Raw genomic sequence first — 19,832 nt, 5'->3', positions numbered from 1 at the left:
ATAATTTCTTGAAAATGATTCGTATAGGTCTTGCTGGAACTGAACGACCAAGAATTAGAAGCTGGTCTAGGTGTGACACACCCCCTACACAGGAAGAAACTACGTTTAGCCATAGAAGAACACAGACATCCGAGTCTTGTTCGATATCCCTGTATTGCTCAACTGGGTCATACTTGGGTTAGCTCCGAATGGTTACCCGATCTTGGTCTCGCTCAGTATTCCGAAAGTTTCGCCACCAACATGGTGGACGCGAGGATGCTCGATCATCTGAGCAAAAAAGAGTTGGAGAAGTTGCTCGGGGTGACTAGAAAGTTTCACCAGGCCAGCATCGTGCACGGCATTCATCTGTTGCGGATGCTCAACTATGATCGTCAAGTAAAAAAAAAACACGCTCGTCTTTTCTTTTCCTCTTTCGTTACTGATGTAATAAAGAAATCTTGATTTAATAATAGGCACTCGCGATAAGAAGACATCAGTGCGAACAGGTCGACACGGATCCGCTGGTTTGGACGAATCAGAGGTTCATTCGGTGGGCAAGGAACATTGATCTAACGGAATACGCGGAGAACTTGAAAGGTATTTGAAAGGAATTGTCCTGGATTTGATATATCGAATAGAAACATTGTTTTATTTACTAAATAGATTCAGGCGTACACGGTGCTCTCGTCGTGCTGGAACCATCATTCACCGGTGACACGATGGCCACAGCCCTGGGCATACCACCTGCGAAACACATGATCAGACGACACCTGACTGCCGAATTGGAAGCTCTCGTCGTTCCAGCAAGGTACTCAGTCTACTATCATCCAGAGGCCACATTGGACAACGCTCACTAATCGATATAAACGTCGTAGCTCGTTAACAAAACGAGTTCGACGTCGCAAAACACAATTCATCGTCTTCGAGATCTCATTTAAATGGTTCTTGCTCGAGAGAGAGAGAGAGAGAGAGAGAGAGTCAGTGCATCGATGATTTGATTTTACAAAAGGGGGTTTTATACAATTCACGAGATACCATGGTGCTCTCTTTCAGGCTAGAACAAATATATGTATTAAGGTAGATCGATGACTCAGAGACACATTTGAATATCGCTTAACGACGAGTATAATTTGCAAACGAGCGGTAAAGTATTCTCATTTGATACAAATAGAAGCATGATGGGATCGTTTTTCTACGGTGCTCTATAGAAGAAGCTATTTTAGAGAATATATCGCTGAGACACTTGTCAATTATCTACACGAAACAAAAGAGGTGTATTATCATACGTGTTTGTACGCATAAAAATTAACGCGATAACTATTTACAACGTTACCTTCTAGTCTTCAGAAATTTTACAATGGTTACTAGTAGATAAACGTAAGAATTTTCATTGAACAATGTTCAGCTTTATAGATATTGATACCGTACGAAATTAATCGATAGGCCTCAATTTTTCAGGGTGTTCCAATTTATGATCTATCAATTAAAAATCATTGATCGTTGATGTTAATATTCGGGGGAATATCATTTAATTGATCCGTCTCAAGATCGATGAAATTGTACATAATAATCGGGCGAGCTTAAACAAAGTAACTTGCATTAATGTTATTTAAGATGAAAATTTCCGCTTCCGTTGAAGCGTTTTTAATAGAAACAGTATAATATTGGAAAGTTTGTATATAATCAAGAATCAAGCAAAGGGTAATTTAGAATCTAATCACGATATACACGCAAAGAATAGTAAAATCGTAAGGCTTCTATTATGCTATTCGAAGACGAAAGACAAATCAAATGAAAATAATAGAGGAAGATATCTGCAACTTTACAAGCTATGCTTTTTCTTCCAAAAAAAAAAAAACCACTGTCATTTGAAATTTAGAACAAGTTACTTTACAAGCTTCCTCTACCATTATCTCTCATGTTTGTTTTAAAATCATACTATCTCTCAGTTTCTAGAATCAGTCAATTTAAATGCAAACAAGAAACAAAAAGATAGAATCAGTTCATTACGACAAACTGACATTGGACATCATACATATCATAAGAGACCTTAGCTAATCCAACTAGGAGACGAGGACCGAAACGATTAACAATGCAGAAAACGCATGATGAGATAGATAAATACTACAAAGAGGTAACTGTGCATGCTGGCTCGAGTAAATCTCGTCTGTGAAACGGGGATGGAACAGGTTTCGATACCGTCGAGGTTTGCTCGATGTTGGTTTAGTATGTAAGTACTCATCCGTAATACACACGCCATACTTGGATATATCGGGAATACACACACGTATATACAGTACAGTACAGTCTCGACATAATGTACATATACAAACATGCAGTATACTCGATGAAATTTATTATTATTATTACTATTAATTATTAAAACATTGTACTCGGCACCGCAGCGATTCGCTGGGTCTGCAGTCCACTCGATCGCGGATCCATCGGTAATGTCTCTCATAGCTGAGCCGTAGCCCACAGCTGCCGCCTGCACTGCACTGCGCTATGTACAGCACACGTTAATATTAGTAATTCTGGTGTAATCCGTGATCTTTTTGTTTAAACAAATAGATCAAATGACAGAGATTTCTTATATCAAATATCTCTTTGACACTAAAATAGGAAAGTAAATATCTTTGTATAGTATCATCTGCTGTATTGTATAAAATTAGAAAATTGATTAATTTCTTTGACATTCTTTATGCAATGATAGAATATTCATTTCTTTCTATATAGAAAACATAGGGAGAGTGTAATTGTAATGGAACCACGGATCACACCAGCGTGCATTATGGATTCCTTTCATCTTTTTCTGATTTGCCAACTTTGATATTTACATTTTTTGATTGTTCGGTGTTTAATCCAATTGATTGAACAGCCTTGTTCGATGCGTCTCGGTCGATCCACCCTGGATCTACCCTGGGCATCTTTGGCGTTCAGTAAATCATTATTATTATACATTCTTCTATATCGATGGTGCACAAAATGCTTGTGTATGTATATTTATGTTGTAACTAGATATTCATTATGATACATCTCGTTCTATCGTCGAGCACTTGCAGCGAGCCACTGTTTAATTAATTTATCATTAATTAATTTTCAAATTATTCCATTCGCACAGAACATTCTGCACTTATCAATCTTCTCCCCTATAAAGTTAACAAGAGAAAATTAATATATTTCAATTCCATTGTCAAAATACTGTTCTGGAATCCATATATGGACACATTCTTTATTTTTATTGTAAGGCACAGACCTTAGTCTCACATGAAGTAAGTTTAATTAAAAAAAATAGGAGAGGTTCGCTGCAAAACGTGCCGAACGTGTGTGTGTCCGCGGTGTCACCAAGGTGTGTGGATATAAACGGTCAGGATGAGTGTAGGTCAGGAAAGGCGTGCATGTAGCGTGGTGTGCGTGTGTGTAGAGGTCAGCTGGAGGTGGTCCCGAGGAACAGCACAGCCGGAGGTCGTCCTATGAGCACCGTGAGCGCGGGCGGTAGCCTCGGTCGTGGAAGCAGGGCCCTTCATCTTCAGCATCATCAGAGCTCCCTGTCCGCCCTTCATATGACGGCCAATCACTCGGGAACGGTCGATAGACGCAGATCCAGCCTGAGGGTAACGTATCGTATAGATTCAAAGACACCCCGGTCCATTCACAACTGCACCGGAAACTCGGTCGTATTTTATCGATTTTTCACCTTACTATCTTCCTCGAGCTGGTGCAGGCTACGATTTTCGTTCTTGGCCTACTGCTTCTTTTATTGTATTTTTAAATAAATAGAATTTTCTTCTTTAGCTTGATTCAAAGTTTTAAATAAATAAATTTAAGAAGCAGTCTGCCTTGAACGATATCGTGATTAATACGTCACAGTTGACGTATCCTAGGCATGCAAATGAAAATCGGGGCCCTTAAAATTTTTTTAATAAAATTCCAAAATCGAAGCAGACAAATTTATTTAAACACGGCCCTGATTATTGCATAATCACGCATAACAAATTATTTACAATAATTGCTCGAGTTACTTGGTTATAATTTTATCGATACTTGGGAATTGTTTCATCGGATGCAGAGAATAACTCGATCAATTATTGATTACGAAACTTGTTCGATCATGCACAATTCACAGGTGCCGTCATGTTAATTTGTCGTCATTTTAGTTGTATATATTCAGTATTTTATTTCGTTTAATTTTCTTCATTGGCACGATTGCATGGCATCGCTTAGGTTAGGACGCTCGCGCAGCATTCTATCGAAATACGAAATTCCCGTTTCAATGATATATCCTGATCGAATTTAACCCTTATCGAGATCCGTTCACACTTTGTAGACACAGATAACTAATACTTGTTCATTATTAGTGTGTTTGAAATAGGGATTTGTATTAGAAAAATTTATTTGAGTTTTAGTCTCAATTTATAGAATTAAAAAAAAAGAATTATCTGCAACTACAACGTAATTGAATTCGAATTTGATAAGGGTTAAAAGCTGTGAGCTATGAGCTCGACCTAACGTTAATCATTGTCCCTGCATCCTGTGGATCGTCGCAGACCTGCAGTCTTCTTTACTTGAAAAAGGTTCGGTATAATATATGTATATATTTATATATACGTATATGTATCTATATATCTGTATTAGTTTATCCTTTCTTTCGTTCTACGTGTATAAATCACTGTCATCGTAGGGGGCTCCAATATAAAATTTCCTCTTTCTTTTTCAACTATTCAGTTTGCGTACGTTCAAACGTCATTCCTCAAAGTTTCCTCAAGATCAAAGAAATAAATCTATCGAAAACTCGATTTTAATTTTTCTTTTTCATTTTGAAGGACCTTGAGGCATTCTCTCGGGGAAACTTTAGGAAAATAATTCGTGTCTCGGTTTTTTGATAGAAACATCGTAGATAGTCATTGGCAATCTTAGAACGTTCTCCAAAACGAAGAGACATCGTTTGAAATTAATTTCTCCGTGTGTCTCTTCGTGGTGACCGATTGTCTGGATTTTAGCGAAGTGTCTCGGTAAGCAATTTTTCAAGTACAGTCAAAAATTGATCTCATGAGTACACTCCGCTGAAATTTGGACGATTCTAATGAATCTCGACCCTCGGTCTAATCCGCTCTACACTCTTGGCGAGAAATTAATAACGCGAGGCTACATCATACCTATTTTCTATACTCTCATTTCACTTGTTAGTTTATTACTAAATTCATTCATTTTCTCGCTCTTGCCAAAATATCTCGTTGACTCGGATTAAAATTACCGCCTTCGATGCGCGCGCTGACGAGGCGCGACGAAGAAGGCCGAGGCGAGACGAGGTCTCGTACTCGGCTATTCTCGGGACATCTCGCCGAGAGTGTCGAGCGTCTTTGAAAATACACCGACATTCGCCTGTTATCGTAGATACACACAAAAGATCCTATCCCCCTGTTACTTGTAAAACTTGTAAACGATTCGCAGCGTGTATTTCATCGAAGTTTTAAGGAGATCGAGATTCCATATCTCGCGATATATTCGCGCAACACGAGCTTAACCTAGTCGAATTTAAAATTAAAAAAAAAGAACAAGTCTTTTGATCCGTAATTCATCGAACAGCAAAATATACAATTTCTTTAATTTAAATCATTTATTTATTTATTATTATACGAGTGTACAAGGTAAGCCATTGTAATTTAGAAACTTTAATAATTTTGTTTAATTTTCTTTCTCTGTCCCAAGTATTTTTCATTAATTTTCGATTTTAATAATTTTTATTTACGAAATATTGAAGTTCGATGAATTACGAGTAAAAACGCCGCGAATCTTAGTTACCCTCGACTATTAAATAATAAAAATTCTCGTTCGAAGGCTGATTGTATCGCCGCCACACTGTAAACACTGTACATAGATAAAGCAACAAATCAATTACCACGTCTCTCCTTTTCATGTATGTTATTCAGAGTGTACCGTCTTTACGGGTACATTATCGTAGTGAGCACATTGCATTAAGAAAGAAAAGAATGAAACGAAATATCCGAGCGCAGACACTCGATTTTTAACAACCTTAACGCAATTATAACAATAACGAGCCATTATTGTAAATATAAACTGATGATTTCAATGTGGAATTCACGGCGTGGGTTCTTAATATTCCTTGTTTCGTCCTTTAATAGTTGTCGTGGAAGAGCTCACAGGTATGCGCCCATAATCTATTTGCGTGCCATGATTATTCTTATTTTATATTCCTTTAATTTCTCACAATTTCTCATTTCTCGTACACGTAGCAACAATTATAAATTTTTCGTTCAAATTTATCTTCCTTATTAATCAATTTCTAATTACTTATGTATTTATTTTTTAATTTTTACATTGCATAAGCGTAGACTGCACGTGCATCCTCAGCTTGATCACAACCAAATAAAAAATCACCTCTCCTCACATTTCTTTAATCCTCATCGAATCCTAAAACTTTCATTATCTAAATCGCTAGAGTAATCAGAGCTTCCGAGTGTTAGTCGCAATATTTCTAAATTAATTATAAAATAAATCAGTCAATTTTAAACATTTGCTATAAGTTAAACTTAATGTAAACTTTCCCTCGGAAACTTTGACCAGCATCCAAATCTCATTTCGCAAACTCCATCCCACTCTGTTAGACTTCCATGTAGCTGTTAGATATCGTCGTTCCCCTCGAGGAAGTCTAGACGCAGACCTAAAACTCGTACCACGTAAATCTCAACTCGTAACTCCGTTAACCGTCTCTCCGCAGGGATCGTTGAGTCGAGCGTTTGGTTTACGACCGAGAAGCGAGAAGGCATCGCCATCGTCCTCGTCGGATACCGGAAGTTTGGCCAGCCAGTACATGAGCAGCGCCCGCAGCAATTCACCGCCCCCGCCTCAATTACCGCCACGACCGATAACCAGCAACAAGAGGCATCGTCGCGTGAAAAGCATCGGCGACATCGACTACATAACCAGCCCGGCTGTGAGCACGCCTGTCTGACAGGAGGGTAGGCCCCAACATTCGGGGCCTTACCGAAGCCTGAGCGAACGAGGATACCCGTCCTCCTACTCTCCTTCCCAGTACAGCTCGTACTCTGGATACAGCAACGTTCTATCCAGCGACCAGTACCAGTACCAACAGACAGGGAACTATTATCAATTGAAGGGTGGTTATTACTCGCCCCAGAGTAGCGGACCACCCTTCCCAGGGGTGCAGAGATACGGCAGCTTGGCCGAAGAAGCTTGGTCCTGCACCACCAAGGACGACACTGGAAATTCGAAGAGCAATCCTAGGACATACCTGGCTTAGCTGATTCTTCGAGAGCTCGTTAACTTATGTCGGTGATCATCGATGAGATAATTGAATAGTTTATGTTGTTTAAGAGTTTGGATAGGTCGAAAGGTCTTTGTGATAGAGAAATGATAATGAAAAGTAAATTTAAATTTTATTCGCTGGAACTTGGTCCAGAACTTGTACTATTTTTTTAATAGACTTGTGTTCTGTCTGTAATATTTAAAAATCAGTAACAGAGAGATAATGTTAGAAGTTGTTTATTTTGGATGATACAGATTACGTACAATCTATTGTGTGTAGTCTAATAGGAAGACTATTTTGAAGTTCTTGAAGAATCAGTACAGTCTGGTGTAATTTAGAGGTGTTTTAATTAAAGAGAAACATAGGGGAAGGAATGTCTTAAAATTGAAAGGGTTAAAGACATTATATTTGTGAAGTATTCTTAATATCACACGACAGAGAACTGGTGTGCCTGTTTGGGACGGATTTTATAGTGTTCAACCGACATCGAGAAGAGTATGAATCGTCTATTCTGAAAGTGCGATACACAAAAGACAACAGACTGATGATCATCCGTTTAAATATCACCAGTCGATAAAAAGAAGCGTAACAGGGCTTCTTAGTTGCATTCTACAAACCTTTGAAACACACTTATACATTCCAGTCGTTGTTTCTCGAGGTCCTGCTTCAACGATCGACGAAATCTCAGAGAATGAAAGATGAAATAAGTCGACGACCAAATGACAAGATTAGTTTTATCATAAGCGACTAAACGATGGATATACGTATACATTGAGCGTTTCTTTTTCTTAGCGATCTCGAAAAAGCTTCTCTATTTTATCTTCTCATTTCGTTATCGTGTTTTCTACGTTCGTGATACATTTGTACATAATTACGAGAGAAACAGAAATAAGGGATCAGTCGAGAAAAGTGCAGCGGTCTCGTCAAAATGAAATATTGTATTTTCTTCTTTTTCTTCGAACGCACACGGAGAAACGATTTTTCCAGATTACGAGATTAATTATGTGTTATTATTGTCACGTTAGACCAGAAATATGAACGTCGTTCACGCGTTATGCTGTAATTAATTATTAATCATAATTAAGGGACGACGTGGCAAACTACGTGCATACATATTTAAGAGAGGAAAAGAGAGAGTTAATTAACGCGTTTATTCAACCGTGTACGTGATATATTGATTATTAATTATTATAAATTATCGCGTTATAACGATCGACAGTAAACTGTCGAGAGTTGATGGGTCATGTAAGGTGACAGCATATTGAATGATTACAATTTGAACGCTCGTGTACCTAAGTACTCATGGACGACGATATTTTGTAGATAAAATTCAACTATTATCCATTATGTACTATTTATTCGTAGCTATCAATTTCACTTCGTATTTATAACTCGATGATAAATTATTTCAATTGAGAACCGTACGTTTTTTTAATTGGTGGATCAGTATTATCGTCGTTTGCCAGAGGACAAACAATGAATCAATACTCTCCAAGAGATTCTTTTCTTATCCATTCACCGCGCGTACCTAAGTAATTTATTCGGGTAAATTAGTTTAGGTGTAATTTATTTTTCAAAAAAAAAAAACGCACCACGATATACCCCACTGGGGTCGTCGTTCTAAGGGGAGAATTTTTAATCGACGACGTTCTCGTGTAACGCTCGCTTTGTGGATGTGTCTTTATAAACGATAAACGTGACCAATGATTCAGAAAGAAACAAGTTGTAAATGTGCTCAGTATCGTCTGTATATATTTGTGTGAGATGTATTCAAAATATTTGGGAGGAAACGAAAAAATAAACTGAATGCCTTCACTTCTGTGCGACACAAATTCTCGTTTATTTTATCTTATCAATAGTCGCAATATAAAGCAATACTCGCATGCATTCAAAATAAATTATACAGAAACATTATCGTTCGATTCATACAAAAAATTAAATAATCCCTCAGGCAGTCTTTATCTCTTCTAATAATACCTTTCGCTTATTTAATACTAATCACAAAATACTTATTTTTTTATGCTTGTACTAGCAGGTCACTTACAATTAATATAAAAATTTTTCTTTCACTATCACTAGTAATACGTACACTGTTTACTATTCATTATAATTATACATTTGCGTTCTTTCACGGTTTAATATGTACGTATAAAAGGCTGCAAATAAATCGTCGCCTAACGTATCGATGTAATCGTGCATACATGTAACTATATTGTGTAATAGGTTGCATACCCAGCTTCCGTTATTCTTAATCTTGCAGCCAGTCTCTGAGATGTGTTCTTTTAAAGTTACTTTACAATATGACCATAGAAAGTAAATCATTTCATTGAAAAATTGGTCAGGGCTGTTGCAACGACTTATTACAATTGTTGAGATTTTAAAGATCTTGATTAAAATATCTTTCGCATTTGTCACATGTTTCATTTCTGTTAGCAGCTCGTCAAAATTATTAACGTCGAGCGACTGTTCCGAAGTAACTTTATCTGGATAGAATCTGTTTAATAATCGCCCTAGGACGCGTTTTAGTTTCATGAATACTTCATCAGTGCCTTGAATATCTTCCAATATACCTGATTGTATTAAGTTTAATCCTACCGAACCGATCGTCAACACGTGTCCAATGAACACCATAGGGTCTAATAATTTCATATTGTTCAGAACAATTTTATCATTCTGATAGTGTATATAGGAATTAGGACTCCAGCTTGTCCTGCTCAGACTGTTTAAAAATTCTTCTGAGCTGATAACTTTTCTCAATCCATATATAATACCCTCTGATTTCTTTTGTACATTTGGGTTCTTCATTCTTACTATCTTATTGCATTCCTCCTTAAGACGATTGATACGTAAAATATTCTTAAACTTCTCAAAAATGGTACCCTTCCATGTTCTTATCATCTGATTAGCTAATTTAGCGTTAATCACGGTATTACTAAAGAACAATACATGAGAAACAAAGATAGTTATATCAGCCAAATCAATTTTCTTTTCCTCTTGATATTTGTCGATTAAACAATATCCATCGTACGCTATGCCGACCCCATGGACAGTTAAACTGCTTACTACCATTGAATCGTGTGCCAATTTAACCGCTGTACTTATACTCTTGCCTTGTGCAGCAGTTCTAGCAGCTCTGGATAGAAGCATCGCTCCTCCGCTGGTTCCTATTGCCAAAACCGAGCTGCTCATTCCAAGCCACGCAGGAAACGCATTTCTACTTATAGGATTAATAGATTGTTTGTGTTTAGAAAAGTCTATTAATTTTTGCGAGCTTCTAGCGATATTCCATGTACCACTTATGCCATTAACGATAAGACCTGAAAAACAAAATCTATTGAAAAAACTTATAACTGTTATAATAGAATAGAAAAGAGGAGAAATATTTATACCTGCAGTTATCAATGCAGGTCCAGCAGGTGTAACAAAAGTAGCAACACCCAATCCGATACCAGCACTTAAAGATATGGTGTTCGCAGCAATATCAAGAGCAGAAAGAACTGAACGTTTAGTTGCGCAAGCAGGTGAATCCAATGTTTCAATCCATACAGTTGAAGAATATTCGCTTACTTTACAGTTTGGATCACACTGATAGATTCCATCTTTGGGTAAAATCATAGTACACTTGGGTAACGTATTGTTAGTCAAATAGTCCTTCCAATTTTTATATATTCTACCTTCATTATCTATATACCATACATTATCCTTATCATTTTGAATCTTAAACACTGGTAAGGAATGCATGTTTCTGATTTCTTTCTTCTCATCTGTCTCTTTTATTTCCTTTTGTGGCTTCTGATGTATCATTATTATATTATATATAATTCCAGTATAAATAGGGCTATTTTTATCTTTCCTTCCATACTGAATTATTTGTTGGTATATCTTGTCGATAACTTTACATGATTTTTTATCATATACAATTCCACCAAATGTATCATCGTTACTTCCAGTAGGAACTTGAGGAGAAGTACCATTACCTTGATTTATTATTTGAGAATGGCCAAAAAGAGCATATCCAACTTGATGTCTTATATATTCATAATTAGTAGAATCATATTCAAACCAATTGGGGAGAAGTTCATAATAACTTTGTTGGTACTTTGTAGCAAGGTTTATTACTTCCATCTAATTGAAACATAGAAAAATACAGTGAATAATAATTACCTAAATATAAAGAATAAAAGTAATCAGATTTACCTTCTGTATATCATTGCAAGCCATTGTTTTTCATATATTTAAATAGGTAGAAAGTATTCTTGATTTTTATAGGTTTCAGTTAACATGAAGATTATACAAATAAAAACTTAAGATACGTAATAAAACTTAGAAGGAAATCAATCGTCTTAAAGTTTTTACAGGTGAAATACTAATAGTTAAATTAACGATCTGAAGTTTATAAACAAAATAGATGAACAGGGAACAGAACGTGGTAAAAGCTTTATATATGGAAGATCGTTAAATTTAGCAAGGACAAACTGACAAACATATGTTTATATCTCCCACCCCGAGCTAATGAATACTGGAGTGAAGGTAACCATCATAAATATGTATATGCAGAAACCGCTGGAACGTTAGCTGTTAGCTTAGTATGCGTTAGACCGTCAAGGACGAAGGAATGTTACTGTTAGAGCAGTGACTATAGATCCAACAATAATATACATGCTGTTGTTTTCAATCATCTCTGCATCCCTTATATTCCTGTATCAATTATACTCCTGCAACCCTTACATTTTTGCATCTCTTACATCCCTGCAACCCTTATATCCCTGCATCTCTTATCAAGTATTAGGTTCACAGAATATACAAAGAGGTGGCACGATTTTTAGAAAGACAAAGTAGGGGAATTTATGGTTCGAAATTTACTCCTGGTATCAGGATCACAGAATGTGCGAAGAGGTGGCACGATTTTTAAAATGGCGGGACAGGGGAATTTCGATTTGAAATTTACTTCTGGTATCAGGATTATTAATTTTCTTTTTTAACTTACGTACTATAGTTAATGATTGCAGGTACACTACAAATAAATTCCACATCTCATTTTTATTAAATAATTATTATTAAAAGAAACAATACATTCGAATGAATAAGAAATCTTTGTTATGTGTTAAACATCTAAGTTTGATAAAAAACATAATTTGCAACAAACAAAAACACATGAATAATTTATATAAAAACTACTCGTTTATAGTATTGGTTGGTTCTACTTGATTAATGTTAGCTAATAATACAATGTGATGTTATAGTATGATACTTAATACACACTTGCAGTATACTAATTAGGAAATTAATATATATATATCACGGTACGTTCTTTTTGTTAAAAAGATACATCTAATCGTCCACGTCTTTTAAAGTAAAATATAACATTCAGTTTTGTAAGTTTTCTTTGTGATGTAATATTCGTAGTGATATCATGCATATTTTTCCATCCAGATAATACTTTGAACATGCTACTTCTTTGGAATTACTTTTATATTTGCTTTGATACCAACCTGAAACATAAAATAAACAGAATTTATAAAAATTGATTTAAATATAAGTAATGTATAATCTGTATTTACCTATCAATTAATTGAAGTAATAAAAATGTACACGACGTGTGCTCGTTACTTATTTTATTTTTCTTGTTTCATATTATTAGTCTGTTTATATCTGCAATCACCAGAACCTCGAATTGCCCTTAAACTTCGATTTTTTACAAGCTTACGATCTTGCTTCTGATGATTTGAGTTATTCTTTGAAGAATTATGCTCTACAACTGGCCATTCATTCGTCACTTAATAAATACACAAGCATTCCCTAAGTGTTACATATTATTTGTCATTACCATCTTCCATTTCTGTTAAAGATTTAATTATCACATTATTATCCCCTTCTTTAAAATTACTTTCCAACTGAGATTTATAAAATTCCTGTAGACTTTTAGGAAGTGGATTAAAATTCCTACTTTCTAGATCTATTACATATAATAAAATTCCACGAGATGTAACAGATAAATTGTCTCTGATTAATTTTTCCCTTACAGTAATCATTAAGTTACCCATTTCTTCTTTAAAAGAACCGTGATAATATTGTCCACATATAATTACCTAAAAGTGCAATATACATTTAATAAAATGAGATAGTAAACTTCTGAATAAAAAATGTTTAAATCAACATGTACTAATTCTGCAAAGATTTTGATATCATCAGCAGAAGCTGTGTCCACTAGCATTTCCATGTAATCCAATAAGGCCGACAAAAATGTTTTTGCCAGAATAAATTTCCTAGAACTTAAAAATGTCGCAAATAGACAAATAGCATTATGAAATTGTGTTATATTCTCTTCCCTTAAATCTTTTCTTCCTAAAATATAATTACAACTTAATTAATCGATGTACATGTATATCATTCATATGTATCAATCTCAGATATACATACTTTCATAATCAACTTGAAAAGACGTTACTAAATGGGAATATAAACTTCTGTTTTCAGAATCACACGTGGTTTTGAACATAGAGCTATTATATACCTCCCACAATTTCAAACTAAACTCCTTATCATTTAAAGCATGTTTATAAAGTTTTTCGTGTATGTCCCTATAAATAGTTAAATTAGTCAAATGATTTGAAGTACTTCAAAGCTAACTAAAATTTCAAATTGCTATACAGTACTTAAAATTTTGTTCGTTCATTTCATCATTGACCAATTTTATAATTTCATCTACTTTTTCCGTCAAATTCTCGTCGTTAACCTGGTTAATTAGGTTAACGATATCAGCATGATTAACATCCTCGGGACATGTCAATTTTCCTGGTTTAGGCAATGGGCTTTTGTCATGCTGTAACCATCCACGACCACGACCAATTGACGCCATATTTAAGTCTTATTCTCCCTGTAGCGTACACAAAAAATTAAGTCTTTAATTTAATATACATATGGCGCAACCTTACATGTATTTACATAAGAAATTAAATGTAACATACGGTACTCACCAAAATTAAAAAATTATTTGTTTTACAATAAGATATCGATCTTTAAAGCTATATAATCTCGGTATGTAGAGTGTCATTCGTGCTTCGGGGTCCCTAACACCCCAGATGAATTCGTGTCGGTATGCAAAGAGAGACACCGGAGCTTTGGGGTTCCTAACACCCCAGATAACATCGTGTCGGTATGCAAAGAGAGTCGCCGGCGCTTCGGGGTTCCTAACACCCCAGATAACATCGTGTCGGTATGCAAAGAGAGTCGCCGGCGCTTCGGGGTCTCTAACATCCCAATATCAAATCACGGCGGTATGCAACGAGTGCCACCGACTCATCGGGGTCCCTAACACCCCAGGATGACTTCAGGTCCGTATGAAAAGGGCATTCCTTACATCTCCGTTTCCTTTGCATCCCTCAATTCTTTATATCCTTGCATCCTTTACATCTCTGCATTCCTTGCAACCCTGCATCTTTCGCATCCTTGTAACCCTTACAATAAATATATTATAAATATAATAGTATATTATGAAAAATATATTTATGGACACTGGTTCGAGTGAAGGTAAGTAAAGGTAAGTACAGGTAAGTACAGGTAAGTAAAGTCTTGTGACCGCAATATTATTGCAAACGCACAACCCCGGTCTAACATTTTTGAATTTTTGAATTTTTGAATTTTCAATTTTTGGCCCTCTGGCGGCAAAAATGTGAACTAAATTTTCGATGTTCGGTCAGCGCCATCTGGTTTTGGAAAAAGGAACTAAATTTTGCTCAATTTTTGGCCCTCTAGCGGCAAAAATGTGAACTAAAATTTCGATGTTCGATCAGCGCCATCTGGTTTTGGAAAAAGGAACTAAATTTTGCTCAATTTTTGGCCCTCTAGCGGCAAAAATGTGAACTAAAATTTCGATGTTCGATCAGCGCCATCTGGTTTTGGAAAAAGGAACTAAATTTTGCTCAATTTTTGGCCCTCTAGCGGCAAAAATGTGAACTAAAATCTCGATGTCGAATCAGCGCCCTCTGGTGGCGAAAAAAGGAACTAAATTTGTATAAAATTTCTACTCAATTTCAGGGAGGTACTGGGATATATGGAATGCAGGAATATAAGTGATACAAGGATGTAAAGGATACAGGCATATAAGGGATGCAGGGATGTAAGGGATGTTGGGATATAAGGGATGAAGCGATGTAAGGAATGTAGGGATGAGAGGAATGTGGCGATGAAAAGAATGTAGGGATGAAGAGAATGCAGGGATGAAGGGAATGCAGGGCTGCAGAGAATGTAGGGATGAAAAGAATGTAGGGCTGAAGAGAATGTAGGGATGAAAAGAATGTAGGGATATAAGGGATGTAGCGATGTAAGGAATGTAGGGATGAAAAGAATGCAGAGATGTAAGGGATGCAGAGATGTTAGGAATACTGAGATGTAAGGGTTGCTGGGATGTAAGAGTTGCTGGGATGTAAGGAATGCAGTGATATAAGGGTGCAGAGATATAGTGCAATCAGAGATATAAAGGGTGCAAAAATGGAATTAAATTTGTAAATATACCTTTGTTTTTTTTTTTTTTAGCATGGGGAAATCTTGCATAAGACCCCCCCTGGGGGTGGGCGGCGGGGGAGTGTCAGATTCTTACTGACTAAAACCCCACGGCGACCAGCACTGACCTTATGTGTATTACTCCGGAGCCCTCCACGCCTGGCACACAAGTGCCTATCCTCGAGTGTTTAACGTGAGGCCGCCACCGGGTGCGACCCCCGGTGGCGGCCTCTCCTTGGGCCCCGTGCAAGGACGTCTGGAACCCCACTCCCGACGCCAGGGGCCCTGATGACCCCACCAGTTATGGTGGTGAAGCCATTATATCTAGTATTTAGAGAAAGGCGCAAACCCACTTGAGAACAAAGGGGTTTCATTGCATGTGTGTGTATAAAATGTTTCAAATGATAACAATGCACCTATAATACTATGCATGTAACATCGATCGAAATGGTAATTCATACATATGCAATGTTTTACAAATTATGAAAGACAAATACAATAATGTAAAAATAATTTATTGTTTTGATACATAAGTTCATGAAAATATAACATATCTATAAACGAAAAAATATGGTCACCTTATTAAAGAAAGTCGTGCATCTTCTCCTTACGAAGTGCCAAATGCGATTGACGACAAACAGTAAAAAGGAAGGGGATTAAACTGTGAGCAATTATCATTTAATACGCATGCGCGGTTGTAAATGTATGATCGCCGGACGATCGCCAGTCATCAATCGGTGATCTGTCATTCCATTATTGTAGTTGATTTTTTAACCATTTTACGTGGAATACAACGGTGATCAAGTAACATTTGAAGTTGATTTCGTTTCGAAATATATTAATCGAATTCCTTAGAGGTAGTCAATATTAAAAAGTACACAATAACGTCGTAACGAAGCAAGCGTGAATACCTATCTGTTCAAAGACTGCTGGTTTTGCCATGACGACGGAAGAACAGTTTCACGCGGCTGTTAATGTGATCCGGAATCTGCCAAAAAATGGTAAATCTGTCGAATAATTACCTACGTTATGTTACTTCGATTTTCCCCTATTTATATTAATCATTTAAAAATCTAATCCTTATTTTGTTTTAGTACATCTACGATGTTGTCTTTTAAGAAATAATCATAAATACATACACTACCCTTCCTTCTTTTTTCTTTCAATTTTTTATTCACGCGATACCTGTCAAACTAGTTTTTTTAATTAGCTGTACGCAAACGGCAAGTATTTAACGCATTAATTTCATACATGAACCATTCACGAAGCAATCGTTCAAAGTTCACGTGTGACTTAACAAAATGTTTATCCGTATTTTTCAGCAAACTGCGATAAACTTACGATGTTTTTAATTTAATATTTCTTCGTTTTTTCTTTCGATACTTACATGTTATTCAATATTCCAGGAACAGGAAAACAATTTTCTATTGTTTTTAGCGGAAGTAATAAAAAAGAAATGTCTAACAACTGATTGTTTATAAATTTTCAATAAAAGCTGCTTCATACATTGTATAACTTAAGACTGACATCAGAGAATTATATAAAAAATAATATACTTTAATGTTATTATATTAATAAACGAATGTATGTACTTTCTATTTATTACAAGTAACTGTGTGAGTGTTCTCATTTCACTTTCTAACAGAGCAGGAATAAGTGAATTGCACTTTGTATTTAAAGCTAGAATGTTCTTCTTGAGTGATCACGAATATATTTACATTTTTAAAGCACTAACACTTTTAATGTTATGAATTTTTCCCTACTTGTTGTTAAAACAAAATATGTAAGATTCCTAAAGTAAATACATTTTTAAAGATTCAGCAATTAAAATTTTGTTTACTCATTTTTTACTGATAATCTCCAAAACAAATTTGTTTAAACATAACTAGAATTGTATTACATTATGAATAGATTTTTACTGACGATTCGTGTTCTAGGAGCATATCAACCTAGCAATGAAGTTATGCTACGTTTTTATGCATATTATAAACAAGCAACAGAGGGACCATGCGAACAACCAAAGCCTGCATTCTGGGAAGTAATTAAAAAGGCAAAATGGGATGCTTGGACACGTTTAGGAAACATGAGTAAAACAGAGGCTATGAATAATTATGTGGAAGAACTGAAAAAGGTTCATTTTAGAAACATATCTAATTAAATGTAGTAGTTACAATATTTATATACTATTTAACATTGATTTTTCAATTTAATAGATTGTAGAAACAATGTCTTATACAGACAAGGTAGCTACATTTTTAGACAGTTTAGATACATTTTGCGATAATGTCCCACCCGAAGATTTGGAATTACTTCTTGGCCCAGTTTTAGAACGCATGCGTTCGCAACCTGATTTACCATTATCTGGTTCGCCTCTAGGTTAGTATACTAATAAATACATGTTATTCAAAATAGTTGTCCAATATTCACTGTTCTTTTATACAGTATCAAGGGAAACATCACCCCATAGATCTTGCAATGTATCTCGGCATATTGCTAGTAGTTTAGAAACTAGCCCAGCCAGTAGCCACAGTGTCAGTCCACCTGACACCGATGGAGAAGAAGAAGAAGAAGAAGAAGAATTTATAGATACCGTCGAAGTAAGCTACTGGTATTATGGAAAATACACCATATTATTTCAATTTTTATTTTTCATTTTAATATTAAAATTCATTCTCTTTTATAGTCTGCTCCAGAACGATCGCAAAAGGACACGATAAAAGGTTCGAATAGTACTCAAAAAATATCTAATGGATTGAATAGTACTACTGACAAAGCTACAGAATCAAAAGAAAGTCAACCTTCAGAATTAATTAATGGATACACTAATACAAATAGTCACGCAGAAACGGTAACAGAAAGTAAACAAGAGAAAAATAAACAGCGTACTAAAAAAGATGAGAAAACCAATGCTGAATTTATGAATCAAATAGCTACAACTATGCAAAATTTACAAAGAGATTTAGATAGAATAACGGCTAGAGTCCGTAGCTTAGAAGGTCAAACACTGCAAGCATTGATGCCACAAATAGTGAGTGTAATTAAAAGATAGAATAAGATCTTTATTTCATTTTTACTATTACGTTTGCCTGCTAAACAGTGAATTATTTTTTAGAAGCAGCCTACATCTTCGTACCCACAGTGGTGGCCTTTACCAGAATGTTCACCCCGGCTATTCAGTATTTTAATTTTATGGCCGTTCGTAGTACAATTTTTAATTACTTTAACGCAACGTTATCGTCAGCGGAGACTGTGATTTAATCATTACTGTTATCTCGTTCAAAGTATATTCCACTTCTTAATGTTAGATAACGTTAAGTGCAAATAATATAAAGTTTTTATAAGAATTATAATTCAGAAGCAAATTTCTGTAATTGAAATATATATATAGTATATATATATATATATTTGGCCAAAAGTAAGGATAAAATGATCCCAGTTTCGCATAAATTATCATTAATCGTGTAAAAGTTTGAAATTTGTTCCATGAACTGTTTACATTTAAATATGTGTACAGTAATTGTATAGAAAGATTTATTTATTTTAAAGATTGAAAGAATCAGAGAAAGATTTTATCGGTATCTATGCGTTAACATGTTAAAAACAGCTGAATTAATATAATCCTCTATGTACAATAGATAGTTACATGTATGTATTCATATATTGTAATATAGAAAAGAAATTATATACAAATTTTATACTGTAAATTCAGGTTAAAGGTATAAAATAGAATATATTATAATGTGCAATTCTGTTTTTAAAAAAATTACGATCTATTTAGGATAATAGTATAGCTGTTCTCGATAGCACCATAGAATCCTTTTTTCATTTTCTTATAATTTTAATTTGAAAACAGATATACTATAAAACTCGTGTACAAATGTTGTATAAAAATGTGCAATTTTTAATCGTGTATTGTAATAATATTTATAGTTTGTACTTGTTTTGCAGAGCTTTTATTAAGTAGTACAACTATGAATGATGATAATAATACTTGTCTCATCATACATTAATATTTTTCACTTTGTACAATTTCAATAAAATATTAAAAAGTATTATCTTTCTG

At 35.2% G+C, this 19,832-nt stretch overlaps 4 protein-coding genes across 22 annotated transcripts in view; 2 read left to right on the top strand and 2 right to left on the bottom strand.

Moving 5' to 3' along the window:
• The window catches only part of LOC114876306 (kazrin), a 57,768-nt gene extending 50,730 nt beyond the window's left edge, over positions 1-7,038 (top strand). For 13 of the 18 annotated variants that reach the window (XM_029187615.2, XM_029187620.2, XM_029187619.2 and 10 more), the window contains 7 exons: positions 28-375; positions 453-576; positions 643-787; positions 3,404-3,593; positions 4,527-4,553; positions 6,123-6,143; positions 6,719-7,038. In XM_029187615.2, the coding sequence (XP_029043448.1) occupies positions 28-375; positions 453-576; positions 643-787; positions 3,404-3,593; positions 4,527-4,553; positions 6,123-6,143; positions 6,719-6,952 (1,089 nt within the window). In that variant the 3' untranslated portion in view covers positions 6,953-7,038. Of the gene's footprint in view, positions 1-27; positions 376-452; positions 577-642; positions 788-1,928; positions 3,594-4,526; positions 4,554-6,122; positions 6,144-6,718 lie in introns of those variants that run through there. The other 5 variants (XM_029187622.2, XR_003789354.2, XM_029187623.2 and 2 more) reach the window with 5 other exon arrangements.
• Positions 7,039-9,083: 2,045 nt separating this feature from the next.
• Positions 9,084-12,117, bottom strand: LOC114876308. Its single transcript, XM_029187635.2, has 3 exons — positions 11,465-12,117; positions 10,657-11,392; positions 9,084-10,584 (listed from the first exon to the last, which is right to left on the bottom strand). The coding sequence occupies exons 1-3, from the start codon at positions 11,486-11,488 to the stop codon at positions 9,365-9,367; spliced, it is 1,980 nt and encodes a 659-aa protein (XP_029043468.2). The 5' UTR covers positions 11,489-12,117; the 3' UTR covers positions 9,084-9,364.
• A 184-nt stretch (positions 12,118-12,301) lies between these two features.
• Positions 12,302-14,354, bottom strand: LOC114876311. Its single transcript, XM_046287641.1, has 7 exons — positions 14,245-14,354; positions 13,924-14,144; positions 13,688-13,848; positions 13,431-13,612; positions 13,095-13,356; positions 12,829-13,025; positions 12,302-12,759 (listed from the first exon to the last, which is right to left on the bottom strand). Exons 2-6 carry the CDS (start codon positions 14,124-14,126, stop codon positions 12,883-12,885), a joined length of 951 nt encoding a protein of 316 aa, XP_046143597.1. The 5' UTR covers positions 14,127-14,144; positions 14,245-14,354; the 3' UTR covers positions 12,302-12,759; positions 12,829-12,882.
• Positions 14,355-16,426: 2,072 nt separating this feature from the next.
• LOC114876344 (acyl-CoA-binding domain-containing protein 4) lies at positions 16,427-19,821 on the top strand. 2 transcript variants are annotated; one of them, XM_029187717.2, is made up of 7 exons: positions 16,706-16,770; positions 17,176-17,353; positions 17,707-17,900; positions 17,983-18,145; positions 18,212-18,366; positions 18,453-18,797; positions 18,882-19,821. In XM_029187717.2, exons 3-7 carry the CDS (start codon positions 17,733-17,735, stop codon positions 19,020-19,022), a joined length of 972 nt encoding a protein of 323 aa, XP_029043550.1. In that variant the 5' UTR covers positions 16,706-16,770; positions 17,176-17,353; positions 17,707-17,732; the 3' UTR covers positions 19,023-19,821. The 2 variants fall into 2 exon arrangements, with proteins under 2 accessions (XP_029043549.1, XP_029043550.1); XM_029187716.2 differs by lacking the exon at positions 17,176-17,353 and having other exon boundaries at positions 16,427-16,770.
• The last annotated feature ends 11 nt before the right edge of the window (positions 19,822-19,832 follow it).

Source organism: Osmia bicornis, chromosome 10 (genome assembly GCF_907164935.1).
Source record: "Osmia bicornis bicornis chromosome 10, iOsmBic2.1, whole genome shotgun sequence".
NCBI classification, from domain to species: domain Eukaryota; kingdom Metazoa; phylum Arthropoda; class Insecta; order Hymenoptera; family Megachilidae; genus Osmia; species Osmia bicornis.
This window is presented reverse-complemented; position numbering and strand designations above follow the sequence as displayed.